We start from the raw sequence: 19,281 nt of genomic DNA, 5'->3' as shown, positions 1-19,281 counted from the left end.
TGTTGCATTTCTATTTTTTTTTTACAAAATTAAAAATTGGTTACTTGGATGCTTCCATTGAATTCTCAGCAGCAAAGAGTCAAAAATGTCATGTTTAGAGTGAACTGATTTGAAATTTAACAACTTATCGGTGCATGTTACAACAAGCTTCACCTCGATTTTAGGATGACTTAAGAAGTAGAAGAATTGACATACAAGACAAGACAGTACTTACAATAATTGACAGAAGCAAGTTCTGAAACGTAATATGCTGTACATATTTCTTTTATTCAAAACATACAGATTTGAAAGGTAAACCCAAACCCTACATTTAACATTACTCCATCAAACATCAGAATTCATTCAGCAAAGCTATCAGAAATTAATGCCTCTTACATGAAAATGTTCAAATCACAGAATCGGAAGAGCTGCGTATATACATGTGGTACATATATGGTTCTTTATATGTGTGAGGAAGTAACAATATTTCTATGTCAATCTTGCAAAATGTGCAGTCATACATAGTATCTGCAAAATCTGAATTATGATAACTATAAATTCATACTGTAACAAAACTGCAAGTAATTATACAGAAGGAAAAAACCCTCAATTCCTGCACCTATCAGAAGTACTAAGGACGTATGAACTTTAATGTATATAATATATTCTATTAAGTGCTGTAAAAACTTCATCAACTATATATAAATGGACCATTTACAAGACAGCAGAAATTTTAGACAAAACGACAACCAAAATAATTGGCGTGCCTCCCATGATACCACATCAGGTGTGCCGTTGTTTGACAGCTTTTCCTGGTGACATAACTGTATATACTTCTTAAAAAAATTTTGAGCCCTAGAGATGGCTCTAGAAACAGAAGTTTTTTATGTATTTATAGAGGTAGTCTACCTGTCCTGTATTTATAGAGGTTGACGGGGGGAGTCATATTCATCTTTTTTGAAAATGAAGAAAACAAAGTGTAAAGTGGTTAAAGTTATGGAAGCTAAGGGGTGCCATTTTTTATTGCCCCTTCAATCTGAACTTATGATCACAAAGAGTAAGGTTCTCAGAGTAACTGCTCTGGAGTCCAGATTACGACCAGATGCGCACAGTTCCATCCGAGCCTCCGGACACCAGGTACTCCCCTTTCCTGTCAAACACCACCGCCTGCACAGCATCCTCGTGGCCGGTTAGGGAGCTGACCTGCAATCACGAAAAGTGTTAGACATTTTCTCAATGTGCATTGTGGCTATCATGAAAACAACTTTCAAAATTGAAGCTGGTAGACTACAAATCTTAATCAGATTAGAATTAGATATACATAAGCTATGTCTGATGATCTTTATTATTTTCAAAGACGTACATGATTGTCAGTCAATTGAGTACAATTTCAAGATCTTGCATTATAGAAGTGACATTTCCTCGGGACAATTCTAGATCATTTGTCCACAAGTTTGATACATCCCGGAATTAGGTTCAAATGGATTCCAGGCTCCAAAATTCTGACTCAGAGGCCTTTCATATGCTAAAATCAATTTCTCTCAGTTAAATAGCAACTTATAACTGCCACTCCACAAAATATTCAGTGGAATGAAAGCGGAAACTGGTGACGTAATTTCTGGGAACCAATGCTTTTACCACAATGGAATCTGTTACAAAGGTTGGGAGTAGCCACAATGCAAACAACAAGAGCCTAGCTCTCAAGAGGTGCTTAGTAACACTTGTAGCGTGCTCATGCTGACAAAATAAATGGTGCGTTATTACTGAGTGGAGGCTTGAGACACCGCGCTTTAGGTCAATAGGTCTGGTGACCATTCTATACATAATCAAGTAAAAGACCACATGATAACAGACAAAGATTGAACCTTTCCAAGTGAGAGCTTCAGATTTTGGTAAAGTACAAAATATGATGCAGACTGGTGCAATGGCTTTATCAATAGGGGGTCATATGTTTGCCTTGCATCTGGAAGGTTGGGGCTCAAATCCCAGTCAAGTCTTACGAAGGATTTGAAAAATGGTACAAACTGCTTTATCTGCACTTGACAGTTCATCTTTGTTGGTAAAATTCATTCTGAATCAAAGTTAAACTGTGAATTGCCAACATAAAAATTTGACTAGTAATCATCTTAAATTTTCGACTGATCAGCTCCAGTCTTTGTCAAGGAATGAGAAATCCACTGCTTTTGTGACATCACGTTATGCAGTCAGACCATGTACTGGAGCTGATCAGTCCAATTTTTGTGTTCTTGGCAATTCACAGTTCAACTTTGATGCAGATTACTTTATCTGCTCAGCACTTATCAGCACTTATGAGACAAAGTTGAAGACACACCACTACCAGTGGACTAGCCCGCGCTACGGTAGTGGCTCATGTGGCCCAAGGGCTTTAGAAACAGATATGGGCACTGCCCCTATACACTGAAAGGTGTGAGAAAGATGTTTACTTTTCAACTGACAAATGTGAAGTAAAGCTTCCCATACTACAGTTAACTAGCACATGATATTCAAACTAGTATTCTTCACTCACCTGTCCTGAGCCAACCTCAAACATCTTCACTGTTCCATCATTACTAGCAACAGCCAGAACTTGCCCTGAAAATGTGCAGAAATTAACATCAACACTCAGAACAAACATGAACACACAGATAGGACATTTACTTCCAACATTTCATATAACTATTCATTTGAAAAAAAATTGTTAAAAATTTCAAGAATCATTTGTTTAAAGACAAGTTTGCAGCCAAATCCTTGTTTTGTAAATGGTTAAGCAACACTAGATTCTGCCGAACTGTGACAAAGTAGTAATTGTAGAGTCACTCTAACGAGAATTTCAAAAATACAAATAGAGCAAAAAGTTGGAAGCTGAAACTGATACACATTCCATATTGTTTTTGTTTTACAACAATGTAGTGATCATTTTTCTATTAATTGAGGTACCAGACATTTCTACAGGAAAGTGACAAACGGAGCAATGGAGAATAGGATGGATACCAGGTAGGAAAAATTATGTTTAAGTAAAAAAACGGACTTACCAGAGGGGTCAAAGGCCACCCTGTTGGTGGGGTGCGGTCCCAGGTCCACACTGGTGATGGTAGCGATCGCTCGCACGTCCCATAGCTTCAGCACGCCGTACGAGTCACAGGATGCAATGGTGTCGCCCTGGGAATGGGAACACGATTTACACATCTGTCAAAATTATTTGTCTAAAACTTGCAAGGAAAACATGCAACTTAAAGCTTGCGTTCAAAAGGTGCAATGGCATAAGAGTCACAGGACACATAAGAGTCACAGGACACAATGGTGTCGCCCTGCCAATCATGATAATCATTTTTAACGACTGGCCCTAGCTATCGAGATCATTTATAAATGCCAGTCACACGAGGCGCTGGACCAATTCACACCCAGAAAGAAAGGAAATGTCTTTTGATACTATGAACAAGTTTTTTAGTATACTGATACACATTAGATACAGTATGCTATTTTACTATCATGATATTCTAATAATAGAGTCCTGTCCATACTTACCCTAAGGTTGAAGGTGACATTGTTGACAGAGTGCATGTGGCCATAGAAAGTCTGAGCACACAGTCCCTGTTAGGAATATGGCAGAAAGATTTGCTAGTTTCTTTCATTCATTCACAATTCCACTGGTCTTACAATTGATCTCAATGAAACGAAAGAAAGACATGTTGAGTATAATTATAAAAAAATGTAAGCTCATTGATATGAAATACTGTGAATTTTGAAATGTTAACAGTAGTTTTACAAAATATGTAATAATAAGTACATGTATGTGTTTCCAATTAATGCATTACTAACTTAAATCACGACTACAGAATTGCTTCAACAAAGTTGCTTCAATGTAGAAAAGCAGCAAAAACTCCTTTCCCCAAAAGCTTCCTACCTCCTACCAGGTGAATCAAATCAAATTATTTTACCGTTCTGGCGTCCCATAGCGAGATGGTCTTGTCTGCGGACCCGGTGCAGAGAGTGTTGGAGTAGTACAGGAATGTGATAGTGTTGACGGAGTCTGCGTGCCCCCGCAGCGTGTAGCGACATCTCTCGCTGTTCAGGTCCCACACCTTTGACGTGTTGTCCATGGAACACGAGGCCAGGAAGTCCCCAGTCCAGTGCCAAGCGCAGTCCCAGGCTGAAAGGAAATGAAAAGTGCTTCATTACATACAAAAGTCACAAAAGGACACTGCTGTATAATCTAGGTGTTCTAAAATGTTCAAGATGCAAATACACTGTCAAGAGATCAGTGCCAAGCATGGTCCCAAGAAGACATTGCTGTATAGAAACACTTACAAATGCTGTACATTAGGTATTTCCTAAATTCAGATCCCCTGAGTGGTCACTATAGACAGGTCAGAATAACTTGTTCATACCTGCATGTGTGTGTTCTGCGAATGTGACGGTACATTCAGTCTTGGCGAAGTCCCACACCTTCACTGTACTGTCTCCAGCAGTCGTGGCTAGCTTGGTCCCACTGGAAGTCACAAAGTGGGAATCAAATAATCTTGATTATGATTTGCATTCATGCCTGTTGCAGTAAAAAAAAAGAGCATTTGCCAGTGATAGGGCTGTTGGAATAACGTGCTAACTTCCTCCTCACTTTGGCCTGTCCTTGGTGCTGAATTGGTTCCAGGTTGTGCAGAAATACCACAACAAAATACTAAGTTAAGTTACTAAAGTTACTAAACATGTGTCATTCTGTCGAAAGTCAAAATAAGAAATAATTGTTGTGTTGTCTAAATCATTCTGATGTGACAGGTATGATTTGCTGATTTTGATATGCAAATTCATATATGTCTTGATATTTAGTACTACTTAAGAAGCTGCCATACATAATGTACCTGATACATTTGTTGTGCAATCAAGTTTGATTGATTGATTGATTTGTTCTGAATGGAGTTTAAACTGTAAGCGCCAACACAATAAATTGGACTTTTATACTTCTTTATCAAGGAGTGAACAATCCAATTTATTGTGTTGGCGTTTACAGTTTAAACTCCATTCAGAATGACTTCTTCCAACACAGATGAACTTTCAAGTGATGATTGATTTGTTGATTGACAGGTACCTTGGATGGAAGTCGGCAGCAGACACCCAGTCCTCGTGGCCCTCCCCCGTCATGATGATGTCTCCATTCGGGATGGCCCACATCTTCCAGGTGTGGTCGTCGCTCGTGGTGACCAGGATCTCCTTACGAGGGTGAAGCGCCAGGCTGAGGCACAAAAACGAAACATCATTCGCCACAATTTCATTATGTATCTGTATCTGTATAAATGGGGTAAGTATCTGTATAAATGGGGACGGGAATTTCCAGAGCAGCCTTTGTAACCCCTGCTTTTCCTAATGGGTCAGTGAAGTCATGCTTGTCTCGAGCATTGATGTTTCTAACCTAGGGCGAAGAGATGCTGCTTAAAACTGAACTGGAAGGTTTGATCCACTCATTCCATGATGTATCTATACTCTTGTGGTGTGTGGTTTGATCTTTAACATGCTCGAGGCTTTCAACCACTGAGGATCTCTGGCTTCATGTCCTATCCGAGATGATGTTCCTAACCAAAGCTAACTCATTTCCCCCCGAGTTGTGTGAGGAAATAGAACTGTAAAAATGCCCTTTCCATGGGCACAATATTGGGGCATGCCAGGGACTCACCTTGCCACCATTAAAATCTACAGCCTCGAGTGTCCCCTTGATGATCTGATTGTTGAAGTAGACGGGAATGTGAAGATTCAAACCTACAACCTCTGGGTTTCCAATCTTTGCTTTTCTTTATTTTCACATCCCTGCCAGTTGGACAGACGTACAGACAACTTACTTGCTGATGGCCAGTTGGTGAGCGTGCAGGGTGTTGGTCAGGCGGAAGCCGCCGGTCCTGGTCAAATGTCCTGTGGGAGTTTTCTGACTGGTCAAGTAGGGGTTGACTCTGTTGTCCATAGGGAACTCTGTGTCCTAATGCAAACAAAAAACAAAACATTTGAGTCTATTTCAATGTAAAGTTAAGGGGATGAAAGTACTGATCAGATAATATGTGTCGGGAAAGATTGCAGTCTTGTAGAATCGCTGATTCTATCGATAGAGATTGTGATCAGAGTCTCTGTCGACACAGAGATGGCAATCAGGATGGTAGGAACGTATTAGGTTACTGTCTCCCATTCATACATCCTAAATATCAAATCAATCAATTGATCTAATTCAAAAGTGATGTGAATCAAAGTTGAAAAGTTCGTAAAAACGTGTGTGTCTATTGAATAATGATTTTTCCCATTTATTGTAATGACTGTAAGTTGTATTTTAGTGTCATTGGTGACAAACATAAGACACTCTAATGTTCAGCCTCCTAAGGTAGCCATTTGGCACCAAATTTGTATTATTCATGGAGAGGGAGAAGGTTAAAAGAACTGATGGCCTTTAACCTTCTCCCTGCTGCCTAACTCTGTAACCAATATAGAATGGGGTGCCAAACGGCTAATTCACTGTGCTAAAGGTTAAACTCACATTGGGATGTCTCTTGAACTCGCTCCTGGTGGGGTCTTTACTGGGGTCGTACCCCGGCAGACCCTCGATGTTCCTAGCCTGACGCAGGCTCTGCTGGGTGGGCCCAATCCCGGCCTTCGCCAACTCTCGGGAACTATGAACTGATGAACAGACACAGAAAAATGTTAACCAATTATAAAAAGGGCTGCAATCCTTACAAAAGCCATAAGAGAACAAGTTGCTGCATAGAAGTGTTCCAAAATGTTCAAGACGCAAAGTACACTTAACTTATTAACCTCTACACGAGGACCACCTGTCCGCAAGTATTTGGGATCCAATTTACCAATTGAAAACATTACAAATTCGGTCTATAGCAACCACCTGTCTACTATGACTTGATTTTCTTCTTCAAGTCCCTATAGACCAGTTTGACTACCTTGTGAGCGACTGCATGTATCATTTCATGGGATATGATTGGGACCTTATGGTTAGTGCAATTTCTAGACACTATTGTTTTTAACATTAAGAAACCTTGCCCACCTCCTTGAAGGAAGACTGGCTCTCCTCTGCCTGTCTCGATGTTCTTTAAAGTGGCCTGGAGACCGCTGACCTGTCACAAGATGAGGGAAAAAAACAATATAAGTCATAGATATTAAGAAGGACATTACAGAGTGTGGCCTCACCAAGGTGGACCCGCTGGACAGAGCCACTTGGAAGTGCTGTGTGAAGACTGGCCGACTGCTGCCAACCCCTGCGTCAGGGAGCCCCGCAGCAGTATAATATACTGTACATGTAATACTGAATACTACTACTACTACTATATATTATCATTAAAATGATGAACAGCATATCCTAGATCTGCATATTTTGTCACATAGTTTCAGTTAGAATGATAATCAATGCTTCCTCTCTAAGCCTGCTGCTTATCAACAGCCCTGGCGTACGGGCCTACGATTCATGCTCCTTAATTTGCTGTGTTACTGTTAGTGCTGGCTAGCCATCAACCAGTCAGATACTTCCCCTACTATTGTTGAAGGGAATGGTAACAGCCAATCACGTTGCCTCTTGATCGTAGATGACAACGTGATTGGCTGATGAGGGCTGCTCAGTGCAAAAACAGTGAGAAGCATGGAACACCGACCAGTACGCCAGAGCCATTGCTTGACATATGCAAGCCGCGGACCTGGCATGAGGATGTTTTTAAATTCCAAACTTGTTCATAAGTCCTTACCTGACCCACTGCCCTGTCCCTCTCCAGCTTAGACAACATCTTCTCCTTCATGGCGGTCTCATACTTGTGTTTCAGCTGACGGAGGGTTGGTTCGTACGAGGCGTAGTGTTTCTTCAGCCTGGGAACAATAGAACACACTTCTTCTTAAACTGGACATAAGACATACACAAACTTTTCTTTTACGCGTATAGCATTAGATCTGACTCTGAACCTACATGATTGTATAACATTCAAATCAGGGTACCGGTACTGTGAATCTTCAGAAATGATTACAGTGGTCTATCATTGAGGTGAACTCTCCACTGCACATTCACACCGCAAAGATGTGTTTCTAATGTACGGCATTACTGTACCACAGAACTACATGTATTTCAAACACTACGTTTAACTTAAAACAGCGCAAAAATAACTGAGTATACAGTACCTCTTGATGTCCGTGACCAGCTTGTTCTTCTCCTGTACGACCCTCTTGTGGTGCATCCGGTGGAAATCTCTCTCCTTACGCAGCTTCACGTACATGTCCTTTGCTTTGCTGTGGGGGGAGGGAAATTTGTTTCAACCGCAAACTTAAAAAATAGCAAAACCCTCTACTCTTCTACCATAAGTCCCCCTGAAAATGAATAAACAGTAGTACCAGTAGTATTGGTTGTAAAGAACCAGGATGACTTGTACTTAATTTTTCTAAAATTTGGTTCTTTTGAAGATAATGAAATTGTTGGGACTAAGGTTACGTTTGAAACTTGAGCCTTACTTGGCAGCATCCTTGAACTTGTCCACCTCCTTCCTGAGAAGTTTGACATGGTCGTCAAGCTGCTGGTTCCTGTACAGAGGAGACAAGGTGGTGTTGTGGTTAGGGTTGTTGACTTATAATCAAAAGGCTCGGGTTCAAGTCCCTTGTACCCTTGGGAAAGGCATTTTACAGCTATTTCCTTACACAATTAAACTGAGTACTTAGCTTTGGTTAGGGACATGTTTGAGAAGAGCCACACCTCGACGAGCATGTTAGAGATCCAACTGAACTCCAAAAAGATTAAAGGGGTGACACTGGTATGAGTGGATCAAACCTTACAGTCCAGTCTAACGCAGCTTGTAGTTGTACCTACTGTACAAAACTGGACAGCTGTGTAAGACATTCTACAGGTTATGTAGACTGTACAGGTTTGATATATATCAATATATGTTGCCCTGTTATCATTGTGTAAATGAACAAAAGCTTTATAATGTTGTATTTTGTCATAACTGCCAACCTTACCTGGAGTAAACATCTGGGACTGTCTGTATGTCCTCTTCCTTAAGAAGACCCTTCTGTTGAAGTTCATACCTGAAAAAGAATAAAATCTTATATCAATATAGTGAGTCTTAGAAAATAAACTGTAAATCTCAAAATATTAATGGCGGGGCTTTTTCTGTTTCGCGTTGCAGTGCCTTTTCAAAATCCTTTGCAAAATCCTGACACAGCAAATTGTGTTTTTGGCGGCAAAATTAAACCACAGTGCAAATCTTCTTTCCAGTCCTACCCCGAAATAACATCGACCCAAAAATAAATTCAGTACCCAATAGCACAGCAGAATGATTTTCCATGTAAACTTACCACTCAGTCTGGAAGCATTCCAGAGTCTTTCTCATGCCCATCTTCAGCAGATAGTTCCGCACAAAATCATCCACAACCTCGGGGCGCTCGATAACAGCTGGACCGGGAACACCCTCTCTACGCAACTGGAACATGAAGCAATGACTTTAGAATATTATAGCTTATGTGTCTTTAGCAACTTTCAAGACAAAGAATTTAAGAGCGGTTGCAAAATTCAACATACATACGTGTAGTTAAAAGTTCTAAATCAGGTTGAATTGGGCATAGATTGAAGATGCATGTGTGCTTGCAAGGATACACTTGCTAAAGAAAATACTAGTAGTACACAGATGTATTTAGACATACAACTGAAGAATAAATAGTAGACTGGTTTATTCATCATCATCTGACAGACAGGCCTCATGGCAGCCCATTATAAGGCTGAATTGCGAGGCTAAATACAACATAGGTCATTACGTGTTACTATTCAGGCAACGATTAAAAGTTTTCAAATACTATAAGTTAAAACAAATAAATGGCTTACTGCAGCTTTCAAATCCTGAGATGCCTCCTCGATCACTCTCACTGCTGCATCCAGGTCCTCATCTCCATCTGAACATGTTGGGAAAATGAAGTTTTCTCATGAATTTTCGTTCCTTCTGTTTGACCTTTGTTGAAGCAAGACGTTAGCTAGTAGTGCAATACGGCTTTGTAATCACAACATGTCCAAGCTGCATGAGACCAAATGTAGGATCGACCCCGACCACGGATCCATGGAAATTGATCCATAGATGATACAATACGAAATACACTAATGACAATTAGAAGTATGCTTGGTCCAATAGTGAGCAATTTAACCTGCCTCGAGACCTGAAAATAAATAGTTTGAATCCTAGCTACTGTTGCTTGCCCAACAAATCATATTGATAATGGTTGCAATCTTTTAGATGGGATGTTATATAAGCCTGAGGTCCAGTGTCAAAAAACGTCACATACATTAATGAACCCATCCCACATATTAACTCAAGAGTAAAGCTTATGTCTTCAAACAGATTACTAGCACTGCTGATGTTATTCAAACAAAAACAAGCGAACAAACAATATGTAAATGAAGTGCCATATATGGAGGTGAAGTTTACCAGCGATGGTCTCCTCATCCACTGACACCTCCTCATACTGGTAGTCATCGTCCAGGTCTTCTGTGATGGTCACCTCTGGGTCATAGGTCAAGGTCAAACATTTTACTGGATGGAACCCTACAAGATATGAACTTCCCATTTTCGTATCTCTTCTACAGATAAGTAAAAACAACTGTTACAGTAACTGTTACAACACTAACAAAACAGAAACTGATATCCCTGAGTTTGCAGGAAAATAGATACTATAGGAAAACTTGCACTTTATGTTCGGCATAATCAACTTATAGGGCAAGAATATGAATTATTTGCAAATGAAATACAGAGCGCAAATGGTGTTGATAAACATGAAATCGTACACACAAAAATGTGGACAAAGTGATAGTGTACAGTGTGCGCCCCCCTCCCATAACACACTGCTTTTCCAGGCTGACACTACATAGCAATATTTTCTCAAAAGGAATATAGAGCCTCTCAAGCTAATGTGAGGCTTCAGCTAATATTTCAACTGAGATTCAGAGTGACATGCGTTGGTTTAAGGTAAAGGATACGGTCCAAATAGTAAGCACTGTCGTCTGGAGCTTCGACGTCCGCCATCTTGTTTCTCAAGAATAACAGGTTGCTAGGCAGTATCGCATGTAAACAAAGACGCTTTCGGTACTTCGCCTCTGCGAATCATTTTCTGACTCGTTGCATCAGAGCGAAAATGACAATAGAGTAGACATGCAATTTAAATATTTTTGATATTTCATTTGAAATAGTCTCACTACAATGTTTGTCATGGGCATCCTTTTTTATTGTTAGTGTTGCTTTGCGTCTGGATGTCTTCGAAGGCCAAATGTTTCAAACAAGAGATGCTGTTTTTCTGGCATACAGTTTTCATATCAGAGGCGAATGTCCTTCTTAACATTTTAAGTTTAGACAAGGAAATGTCATTGCAAGTTTGTATCTGGGACACCCACTGTCATGTCGTGACTATGACAAATATGCAACCTAATTTCATCTAACAAAGTGCAATTTTTACAAGTATTGCTAGGTGTCGCTGGTGTCACCAACAATGCTTTGTCACCATGGGAACGGTTACCATAGCAGTAAACAAACATGACCCGTGGCATTAAAACGCCGCCATTGCTGCTCTGAACACAGTTCCCCCGACTGCCTCTTGACATTGCGGTGCGTTTCACAGCTCCTGTGGACTCTCTTTGCCACTGTCCGTGCAGTTTGGAGCCATTTGACTTTTCGTGGATAACCAGAAATCCGTGTAGACGAATCAACGATGCCTGCCACCGACCAAAACGGCGTTTCCGTGGCGAAGGAAGAGGCCAACAACGATTCCATCGCCCCTCCCAAGGAAGTCGACGAGCTGGGCATTCCGAAGGGGGCCAAGACCTCCGAGTTTTACCGAGTTCACGAGAAGTTGCCGGCGAGATTCGACAACCCCGACTGGTTCCAGGGGTACCGCTCTAAGGATAAGGCACCTCACCCTCAGTACCGCACGTCAAACGGAGATTACGGCGGCAGGAACCCCAACGTCCACACCATGCAGACGCAGTTTCACGGCAGGTCTCAGAAGTTTTCCCAACACCTGGGCGTCTGCGGAATGCCCCGGAACCACTCTTTCAACACTTACGTCGAGAAGAGCAAAGTTAACGGCGTGGACAATCTCATCACCATGGAGGAGAAGAACAATTTCCACAGAAGTTACAATCCGAACGGACCCGCCATGTTGTGATGATGACTTGTTGTCGCCGTTTGGAACTGTTTATATCTTCTTCTTCTTTCGGTTAAGGCAGTCGCCTTCAACGTGGTTATATCATACTCATACCCACCCGTTCTTCCAAGTCATGACATTACTTGCGCGATACTTTCGAGTATCAATGAGATATGTATATAAGTTACACTAATGTTTTAAGTTAATGTGTACGTGCAGTAATGATATTGTGCAGGGTGCATATTTGTATTGTGTTGAATGCTCGCATTCTATGCAAATCGGATGGACAACCCATGTTACAAACACTTATCTACGGAACAAAATGTCTACGGGGGTGAATGCATTGTACTTGCTGTATATCTTAATTAGAAAGTTATTTGTATGCGTATCCCCCCCCCCCCCTCAGATGACTTGTGGTCTGTCCCTTTGCAGTCAGTAACCATAGTAACAGCATCAAACGATACATATGTTGATTAGTGCCCTCCCCAACTAGACATTCTGGCATGATTTGCAGTATTCTGTATGTCAGGTATGCTTACCCTGTTATCAAGTTATTCTCAAAACAGCTACAATATGCTACATTGTTTCACTATGAAATGTGACTTTTAAACTATAGTTTGGCAATTGCTGTTTGTCAATTTAAGTCTGATTGCCATGGTTATGAAAAAAAGTGTGAGATGTTGGTCAGTCAAGACATCTGTGTTAAATATGTTGGTTTGAAGAGGAGTTACTGTTGCAATATGTGGCACCAATGGTGTGAAATACACTGAATACTATTCGAATATGCTGTGTTTGTGTGTTGATTTCGCTGTACCAGAAACTATGCATATAATTTTAAGTGAGGACAAGCCATCTTCAGCCGGTTAACAATGCAATGAATGAAACTTTGTATATACTTTTACCAAGCAGTGAGGCTGTACGTTTAGTTTTCAACACTCCTGTATTTCTTGATGCGTATTTTGTGAAATTTGCCTCGACCAAAAGCAGTCTCTTGATTGTCTATATTTGCTACTGTAGTGGTACCCGATGACATGCTTAGATGGAGAGCAGGACGATGCGGTTCAATATTATTCCGCTAGAGAGGGTACTTGAGCGGTGTACGCTTGACACACATCTAGATCTGTTTTCGGATTCCACCCGGATTCGGCCTGCATACTTTAGGAACACAAACGGCCTGTTGCATTCTTATGCATGTTTCCAAATCTAATGCCTCATTTAAACGTTACCTCCTTTGTAGCTATGTCTTGTGATATCCAGAGTTTTCACAGTTTCGATGCTATCGCCACTTTTGGCCACATTTAAAGCGTTCAAAGGCCTGATGAAGAGGAAAGTATATGTCATATATCGACTAGTGCTTTGTGAAGAAACGAAAGGAAGACATATTCAAGTGTACTGCACACTCAAGCGGCCAGATAACTCTGAAAGCGCCATCAAATGGGCTTCATTTTCGGATTCAGCGCACAACTGTCTAAGACTTTTAGCCTGGATTCCGGACTGTTTCCAGGGCACACACAGACAAGCTTCTAAGCTCCAGGGCCAACATTCCCCCAATAAAATTTCGCCACAGAAACCCCTCAATTAGACCTTAATTTGATCCTGAGCTAATTGATGGGTGTCTGTAATCCAACTGGCAAAATGAGTATTTGTTGTAACCCGCAATAAAAAATCCTTTTGCCAGTTGGATACGATCTTTGCAGCCGTTAGATCTGCTTGGAGATTAGGGTGTATGTGGTAAAATTTCCTTGGGGGTATGTTTTCCTTGGAGCCGAGGAACTGGCCTGTGTAGGCCCTGGAAACAGTCTGGTATATAGGCCACGGACATGTAGGCCCAGTGAACATGAGGAACTAGCCTATGCAAGCCTTGGAAACAGCCTGGTTTCCAGGCTACGACATGTTGGCCATTGAGACTAGGAACTGGCATATGTAGGTCCTGGAAACAGTCTGGCATCCAGGATATAAAACTTTTTGACAAGCAAACTCATTAAACCCACTCGATAAGACGAACGGCTTTTATCTATGATATTACGTAAAGGGATGATAAAACGGCCCATCCTGTATTTCTGATCTTATCATATATATGGCAGGAATGAAAAACCGCCCCAATCAAAAAGAGTTTGAAGATTTGTGACAGTCGCGTTGTCTCCAACATGAATCATGGGTTTTTATTTGCTTTTATCTAGATTATGGTTTCGAAAATGCATTAGATATGCAAAAAATGTACGACTATTATGTGAACGCGCGCGCATTGGACGGTGACGATTATTTTTTTTCCAGATATGATCGTAGTCAAACTGTCAAAAAAACTTGAAGAATAATGAGCTTCAACTTGGGGTCAACATAGAGACCATGTTTACAGTATATGGTATTTCATCTAAATCTAGCCCAACGGTATTTTCTGAAATTGAATCTAATTGAGCTCATTGATGCCTGGGCACTTTAGGGACGATATTGTCTGATAGTCTCCTATATAAGTCACGGATTTAGTCTTATTTCTTCTATTTGCTTATATCAAGATAATGGCTTGTTTCAGTAGCCTGGAGTCCAGCCTTTGGCCCGCTCCCCAAGATCCGCTAGCCGCTCTCTGTTCAAACTTTGAAAAAAAAATGTCCTCTAATCATTTGTTGATAGTTTCACATAGACTATATGTAGTTGCCATCCTTTTTAGTTTTCCGGGGCTCCAATACTTGCTTCATCAACAAAAAAATCCATGTGTTGTACAGGCTAAGTTGTACAAAGAGTCACTGAATATTTTCCAGACTGGATTTTAAAGAATATTTTTATGGATACTCTTCTTCCGGATAACGAGCTTTTAATTCATCACATTAAGCTCTTTAGAACCTCAGATGTCATTCGTTCGTTTTTCTTAAGCCATACAGATATCCTTCTCGTCGGTTATGGGGATTGATTTAATACCGTTTCCTGAAATGCCATTGGGTGGGATTTTATTACAGATATGACCATCATTTTAAGGTACAGGAATCTACTAGAATCCTGTCGGGCTCAATTAGATTTCTTTCAAGAAAGTGCCGCTGGGCAGTAGTCATTAGTATGACGTCAGTTTAAACCTAACAGATCCTTTTGTGCGTCGTTACCAACGCAGAGCCAACAGCTAGCATAGAGGGTGAGTTTTTTTATTGTAAGGCCACAGCAGGTAAATTCTACAGATGGCATCATCTGCAGGTTGTACATCTACTAATGCGAGAAAATCAAGATAGGTACAAGATGCCTTAAAAAAATAAAGACCCCGTTAGACGATCAGGACCTTCTAACGACTTTGCTCCTAACCATTCGAATTCCTCAACCAAGTTTGGCGCTGGGTTAGGAGTACCGGTACCCTGGAATCCATCCTATTTTGGCACCAGTTTGCTCCTCTAATCGCATCCAAGCAGAATATGACTCTGATCTTTTTTTAAAATCTGGCGTAGACGACTTTTAGAAACCAGCAGGCAACCTCGACGACCAACTGAGCAACTCCCAACCACAGACGACCTTGCTCGCCACAACACGCAAGAACCATGGTCTGGAGAAGGTCATGCTAGACATTAAGTTAGACATTCCTATGTAGCCTTTCGATTGCAATGGTTAGTGGCTTCATCCCTCCATACACCCGAATATTAAGAGGTCAGGAATTCCACAGACGGTCTGTTTCAAACAAGCATAATGTCATGAAACATTGCTTAGATGTTATCTGTCCCTCACTCTGGGTAGGACAATGGATTTTTTACATTACCCTAAGTGACCATTGTCTCTATAAGTGCGTCATTCAGACGTTATAACAATGTCGCGGTCGATTGAGCCATTGTCTGGATGCGATCTCACAATTGTTAAATGGATTGTAGCGCGGTGTAGTGGATGATAATCCTGGATTATTTCCAAACGGTGTCCAATAAAAGTGTAGCGCAAAGTATAGGTCATGAACTTGGACAAGAACTTGCCATTTTACACTTGATTCTTACGGATGCCCCGTCGCTAATCCGTTGTAACTGTATGCACGTGACGGGGAGATAAGAAAGAACGGTATCTGGGTGTTATCGATTTGGTGCCTTTAAAGGTTACTCGCTAACTTTTTGGAAATAACCTTTCTTATTGTAGATGAATACAGTTGTCGGCCTATGGGATTTCTATTGTTAAGGGAAAATTATCGTAGGGTGCAGTTGAGATGTAAACGTAAAACAAATGGGTTTGAGTTTAAGGTACAAGCTACAGAATATATTTTTTTCAAATTCTCTCTGCGCATCGGCTTTTCACGCCCTTTTTGAAGTAGCGCTCTGCGGAGGTCAACAGAACTGCAGCCGGTTCACCTCTAGAGGCAGTTGTGTAAAAAGGCACATCTATACACGAACTGGAAATATTTAAGTTCACAGTCTAAAAGTCGACATGTCCCTATACTACACAGCACAGTTTATACTTGCCTTTCACAGATGAATTTCTACATAGTCTTCAAGATTTTTGGCCGTACTACTGTATGTACCCGCGTCATAGACCCGGGGTCGCGGATGAATACTGTGCTCTGCTACATTGCACCTACCCGTTTTCTGGATAGGGGGCGGAATGGAAATATAAATCATCATAATGTGTATATTACATGTATACAGCATTTATGAAAGAGAATTTTCTATGTTAAGCTCAAAGTGACTTTGAACAGTCACTAAGAAGCTTTCAGCCCGAAAAGAAGCTTACATTTCACACGGGGGCTGATGAGGTCAAGGTTAAATAGATTATCTGCCCTCTAGATAGAGCCTTACATGTGTAGATTCTAATCCATACTTTCAAGTAGATGATTTGTACTGTCAGGAACATTTAAAGTTTCAAACTATAGATCTGTTTAACTGTTAGTAAAAAGCACTTTGTAACTAAAACCGTATAGTAGAAAATGAAGTTCATTTTGTATTAAAGAGTACATTGTACAGTAGCATATGTAATTCGTCTATCCGTGCCCTGAATGTAGATCTTATAACAGTTACTAAACTCGATTAATTATCTGTATATATAATGACATCTTCAGACAACGTTGTACAACAAAAACGCAGTGAATTCCTATACACTTATTCTACGAGACACATAAACGATAGATTTAGTCGTAGCGTAGCTCTATATGTTCAAACGATAGGTTTGGTGGCAGCATAGCTCTATATATCTGCTTTATAAAGGATAGATTTAGTGGTAGCGTAGCTTATATGCCTGTTTTGTCTCTCCCCTTGTTCACTGTCAACACTACAGGTAATGATGTTTTACCTTAGTCTTTGATGTAGTAGTATAACTACTACATTTAGCACATATGTGAACAAAAAAGTCCAAGTAAAGATCATCCATTCATTCATTCCTTTATTGATAATAATAGTTTATTGCAAATTCATGCCCGTAGGCTAATTGCATGTTGACAACAATGTCGAAATACAAATGTAAGGTAAAACAAAGGTATACATGAATACAAAATCATTCTATATTGCTATTCTACAGTAAGTTTCTATATCTACGGTACTAATGCGGGGTTTGATTTCTTCTCTGAAAGCAGTGGAAAATAAAAAGTCCCACACTTTCAATGATGAGTGGGTTGGAAGATTTTAAAAGGAATATGAGTTTCTGTGTATTTCTTAATTTAGAAAAGTTTTTGGAGATTTCGGATACTTTCGTGAATAATCTGTTTCTTTCGGTTTCAAATTCGGGACATTCGCATATAAAATGTATTTCATTTTCCATTGCTTTCGTTGCACACTGTTTACATGTTCTGTCCTGGACCGGTAGCTTTTTGTATCTCCCTTTCTCTATTTCTAATGGGTGCGCGCTAATTCTTATCTTACATATTGCCGCACGTTGGTCAAAGTCATTATGATACAGATAATTTTCCATTATTGATAAGCAGATCCATCTTGTCTTTGTAACTTTCTTTAAAAAAAGGCAACTCATTCTTCAAAGACATGCGAAAGTGTTTGTCGTTTAATCAATTCTTCCTCCGTATAGCTCAGAAAGTATCGACGTATCTCATTCATCTCAATTAAAAGTACTAATAAGAAGGAAGAAGCCCCAAAATAAATCCCAGACTCACTGATCTAACGAGGAGTTATGACCCCAGGGAGCTTGGAAGGTCTCAGCGCGCCCACAAATTAACGTCAGAATCGATGTATTCCGGTTTTAGTGCTTTGGCGGGGGACTTTTCTTGGAAGATGAGCGAACTAATCGTTAGCCAGTAAAAAGTACACGTACTTACGTAAAAGTTATGGGTTTTGTGTACGTCAACCGTGTGAAGTTATGAAATGTCGGGAGAGGAATGTTTGTCACCCTTCTGAACTGATCCGTTAGTAATTGTAAATCAATTAGATCTCGTGCTTTCTGATTGGTTACTTCCGACCAAGACCAAAGTTGGGGTAACTGTTGCATCGGCGCGCTTCGGAGATCATGGCTGCGTTCAAACTTTTCATTCTTGCGGAAACTTGCGTTTATAATTGATTACGGCTGTCAAAAGCAATCCGCTAGGCGCAGGAATTGGGAATATGATGTGAATATCAATGAAAATATCGAAGCTTCAGTGTTCCGAGGCACAGCGGTTGAAATATGTTCTGGGCCAGAATATCGGGGACAGTAATAAATAACAGTAAATCTCTTTATTTTCACGTACGGGGAATTAATTTCGTGGTAGGAATGAAAAGGTGATCTCCGTACGGCGTGTTTTAGTATTATCCTACCCTGCTAAAAAATCCCTCCAAGAGAGGATTTTCAATGTTTTAAATTCTTGCTTATATTTGAGCTTTCTCGGCGGAGGGGCTAGGCAAAGGCCGCTAATGCTTAGGTCACATTCCCAAGCCGGGGCCCGGCCGGGGTGTCGGCGAAAACGAAAATAAAAAGATGCATATCAAGAAAATGCACAATTTGTAGTTAGGAGTAATTTTTAACGTTTTTTGTCTTTTGTTGTCTTTTATATCATATTTTTCGTTCCCGCAAGCTGCCCGACCGGGCCCCGGATTGGAAATGTGACCGAAGCATAACTGGTGCGCCCCCCCCCCTTACACGGTCCCTTCTGCGAAAGATGAAGATAGATCTGTAGACTAGGAACCCCCATGTGTACATGTACGCATTACGCAACCCTTCGACTCAAAAGCAGCGAAGATTGAAAAGAATACATAGCTGGTAGCATCATCACAGTTTAGCTCCTGGTTCCAACTAGTTGAT

At 40.6% G+C, this 19,281-nt stretch overlaps 2 protein-coding genes across 2 annotated transcripts; one reads left to right on the top strand and one right to left on the bottom strand.

Annotated features, from left to right (window-relative positions):
- Positions 1-894: 894 nt before the first annotated feature.
- Positions 895-11,075, bottom strand: LOC136446064 (sperm-associated antigen 16 protein-like). Its single transcript, XM_066444338.1, has 18 exons — positions 10,955-11,075; positions 10,407-10,481; positions 9,812-9,879; positions 9,289-9,413; positions 8,950-9,018; positions 8,449-8,517; positions 8,122-8,229; positions 7,698-7,815; positions 7,007-7,076; positions 6,488-6,627; positions 5,808-5,941; positions 5,063-5,206; positions 4,368-4,468; positions 3,918-4,129; positions 3,505-3,570; positions 3,012-3,138; positions 2,507-2,571; positions 895-1,182 (listed from the first exon to the last, which is right to left on the bottom strand). The coding sequence occupies exons 1-18, from the start codon at positions 10,998-11,000 to the stop codon at positions 1,072-1,074; spliced, it is 1,848 nt and encodes a 615-aa protein (XP_066300435.1). The 5' UTR covers positions 11,001-11,075; the 3' UTR covers positions 895-1,071.
- Positions 11,076-11,509: 434 nt separating this feature from the next.
- LOC136446117 (piercer of microtubule wall 1 protein-like) lies at positions 11,510-12,896 on the top strand. Its single transcript, XM_066444405.1, has one exon. The coding sequence runs from the start codon at positions 11,680-11,682 to the stop codon at positions 12,133-12,135; it is 456 nt and encodes a 151-aa protein (XP_066300502.1). The 5' UTR covers positions 11,510-11,679; the 3' UTR covers positions 12,136-12,896.
- The last annotated feature ends 6,385 nt before the right edge of the window (positions 12,897-19,281 follow it).

Source organism: Branchiostoma lanceolatum, chromosome 12 (genome assembly GCF_035083965.1).
Source record: "Branchiostoma lanceolatum isolate klBraLanc5 chromosome 12, klBraLanc5.hap2, whole genome shotgun sequence".
NCBI classification, from domain to species: Eukaryota; Metazoa; Chordata; class Leptocardii; order Amphioxiformes; family Branchiostomatidae; genus Branchiostoma; species Branchiostoma lanceolatum.
This window is presented reverse-complemented; position numbering and strand designations above follow the sequence as displayed.